We start from the raw sequence: 3579 nt of genomic DNA, 5'->3' as shown, positions 1-3579 counted from the left end.
ATAATTTTGGATATTTCTATAATCTGAGGCAATATTCTTCCTCACATATTCATTTAGCATGTAGGATAAGCAATTATCGCTTATAAATTAAAACCACTAAATAAATTTTAAAATATATGTTGTTCTTCATCTTTCAAAGATATGTCATTTTTGTGAATGTAATAAATAATTTAAAATTAATATTCTCTATCATCTAGTTCCATTCTAAAGTTATATACAGCTTGAGATTTTTGCAAAAGGCAGAATTAGGTAACTGTGACATTTTTTAGAGAAAGAAAACAGATTTTATCTTTGGGATGATGTTGGCTTGATTGTGCTGTCAAAGTTCTACTTATATTCTTTCCAAATAGCTTTTGTTTTCTTTTTGTTAATGCTAGGAGAAAAATGGTCATGCAATATCCATTTAATAATCACAAGAAGAGATACTTTGGACCCTTGGTCTTACATGAATAATAAAAATGTTAATTTTCTTATAGAACCAGAGAATGAAACTCAGAAAAAAATATTTAAAAAAAATTAGCCCCTGTTCTTTCCTTCAAATGGTTTTCTTAAATTATAAATTCTAGGTTGATTGCTAGTCATAATATTTTTCAAAATGTTTTTGAATAGAGCTGTAGTCTGTGAAAATCATGATTTATTTTTACTACTTAGAGTAATATGGCAAAAATGTTAGGACTTTTAGGGGATTAATATCCACAGGTTGCTTTAGTGGGACAAATAATAATATCCCTTGACCATGTGAGCATAATTTCATTCTTTAACCAAGTCTAACTAATAATTTCCATGATATATACATATATCTATATACATATATCATTCTATTGTATCAAAAATGTATCACAGGAAGCATGAATGCTGTGGCATAAAGCCTATATAAATTTTACAATAGACTTTTATGATTCAAAACTTCCATAAATGTTTAACACAGAAATTTGTAGACATGAACCCAGTTGCCTTCATGTTTCTTTCAGCTACTTTTTTCATTGTGATATGAAAGATATCAAGTCTGCATGTATCTTTACTGCAGGGACTTCTTAAGAAATAATAAAAAATACATTTTAAATATACATAAAGTTGTTATTATGGATGCTCAGAATTTTTTTCTACTATATATTTATCATCTAGATATTTTGGCACTAAAGCACATATGTACATGAATACATCCGTTGGAAAACCTTGTTCCTCTAAAAAGAGGATTTATATACTTTTTATTTTGGCAAAAACCCTTAACATAACTATAGTTATAAATACTGTATTGTACACTTAAAAATTGGTAAGTGGGTATATCTCATATCAAGCGCTCTTTCAAAATTGCCAAGGTAGGTATGGAAACAAACTATATGTCCAATTAGGAATGAATGGATTTCTGACTTTAAATTATTTGCTTGACTGTCCCTAACCAGTGTAGGAAAACTGGTGGGTGCACTAGTTCTAAAAATAAGCAAAGATTAGGAAAGTTAAAAGAATATTTATGAAAAAAATGTTTCCACATATAAATTTTATCCTACTCTCCATTTTGTTTTTTGGAGATAAAATTTACCCATGTACTAATCTCCCACCAAACCCTAAATGATGGCGTATAACAGGGCTCATAAATTTAAAATTGTAGGCAACACTTTGTCTTTCTGAGGCAACTAGTATGACCCAGTAGCTCCATTCTGAGAGCCACACTCTATCCACAGGCCTCTGATCTGCATGTTTATTTCTTTACTACCTTCTAATTTCCATGATGTGAAATCCTTAGTGATGGGAAAATGTCATGTTCTTCCAATAGCCACATTTTATGTATTAGCTTGAACTGTGGTCTTTTAAAAAACCTAAATGGATACCATCTGCCCTAGCATTTAAAGTGATGTAACTGTGGAAAAGATATTTACTCCCTTAGTTTATTCATTTTTAAAGTAGATTGTTAGACTGTTTATTTTGAAGATTTATTTTGTAAATCAATTGATCCAATCCATGTAAAATGTTTATAAAGATGCCAATTATGTTTTTGTCAGTCATTCATTTTTATTATTATTAGAGATCCATTAACATCACAAAATAAAGGAATATGAAAATTTTCAATTCTTGCTCATCTACCATACTGTGGTCATTGTTGGTTCATTCCAGGTCAGAGAAGATGAGATATGGATGTAACAAACAAAACAACAGTGAATGAGTTCATTTTTCTTGGGTTTTCTGGTGTTCTCTATCTGCAGCTCACATTGTTTGTGATGTTTCTTACTGTATATCTGCTCTCTGTCATGGGAAATACCCTCATCATTTTCATTGTTTTCATGGATTCCACACTCCAAACACCCATGTACATTTTCCTAGGAAATTTGTCCTTCCTAGAGATCTGGTACAGCACAGCCACAGTGCCTATATTGCTGGCCACCTGCCTCTCACAGGTTGTCACCATCTCTATTTCTGGTTGTATAACTCAGTACTACTTCTTTTTCTCCATGGGAGCTACAGAGTGCATCCTGCTGGCAGTCATGGCCTATGACCGGTACCTGGCTGTCTGCAGCCCTCTACGTTACTCACTCCTCATGAGTATTCCAGTGTGCCTGCGCTTTTCAGCTGGATCTTGGATTGGAGGCTTCATTGCCCCCCTCCTACCTACCATACTCATCTCTCATTTAAACTTTTGTGGCCCCCAGAAGATCAACCATTTCTTTTGTGACTCAGATCCCATTTTTAAACTATCCTGCTCAGATACATTCTTGGTGGAGGCCTTGGGATACACATGTAGCTCTATCGTGATTCTAAGTTCTTTCCTTCTCACTATGTCTTCCTATGGCCACATTGTGGTCACAATAATTAGACTGTCTTCCAGGGAGGCTAGGAAAAAAACTTTCTCCACCTGTGCCTCCCATCTCACTGTGGTCACCATCTACTATGGCACCATTATTTTTGCCTATGTTCGCCCTCCAGCCAAGTACAACTTCACCATTGGTAAAGCGGTCTCAGTGTTCTACTGTGTGGTCACCCCATTTGTAAATCCTCTCATATACACCTTGAGAAACAAAGATGTGAACAAAGCTTTCAGGAAAGTTCTAGCACAAAAGAGTTTGCTCTTGGACAGAAACATGAAGGATATTTGACAGATCAACAAAAATGAGCGATTTTGAATGGATTCCCAAGCCACATTTGCAAATGGTAAGTATTGAAAATTATGTTATAAAATTGATACCACCTAATATGGACATCACTCTGCACTTCACATTTTGATTTGAATTCTACTGAAATAGATATTCTATAACTACTGTGTTTAAGAATGCTTTAGTGAAATGACATAGTGATAAAGAGATAACACACGATCCCTTAACATAAGGCGTTAACAATCAGAAAATTTGCTGATTTAGTCCCATATAATATTTCATTTGAATGTTTTCATAATTTACACTTTAACAGTAATCATGGGACAAAAATAGTTTTTGTTAAATGGAGCAGTGTTACTCCACCTGGTAGATGGGCTATTATAAACATATCACTTTGAACCTTGAAATAATTATCTCAATAAACATTTATTAAACACACACGATGAGCCAGGCACTATTCTTAAACATGGATGTTGATTTCGTTATGAATGTA

General features: G+C 33.5%; 1 protein-coding gene across 1 annotated transcript; it reads left to right on the top strand.

The window, feature by feature from the left end:
- The first annotated feature begins 2129 nt into the window (after positions 1-2129).
- Positions 2130-3089, top strand: LOC131399291 (olfactory receptor 6F1-like). Its single transcript, XM_058533460.1, has one exon. It carries the CDS (start codon positions 2130-2132, stop codon positions 3087-3089), a length of 960 nt encoding a protein of 319 aa, XP_058389443.1.
- The last annotated feature ends 490 nt before the right edge of the window (positions 3090-3579 follow it).

The sequence above is a fragment of the Diceros bicornis genome, chromosome 37 (assembly GCF_020826845.1).
Source record: "Diceros bicornis minor isolate mBicDic1 chromosome 37, mDicBic1.mat.cur, whole genome shotgun sequence".
Taxonomy (NCBI): Eukaryota; Metazoa; Chordata; class Mammalia; order Perissodactyla; family Rhinocerotidae; genus Diceros; species Diceros bicornis.
The sequence above is the reverse complement of the archived record's forward strand: the minus strand, read 5'-3'. Positions and strand labels throughout refer to the sequence as shown.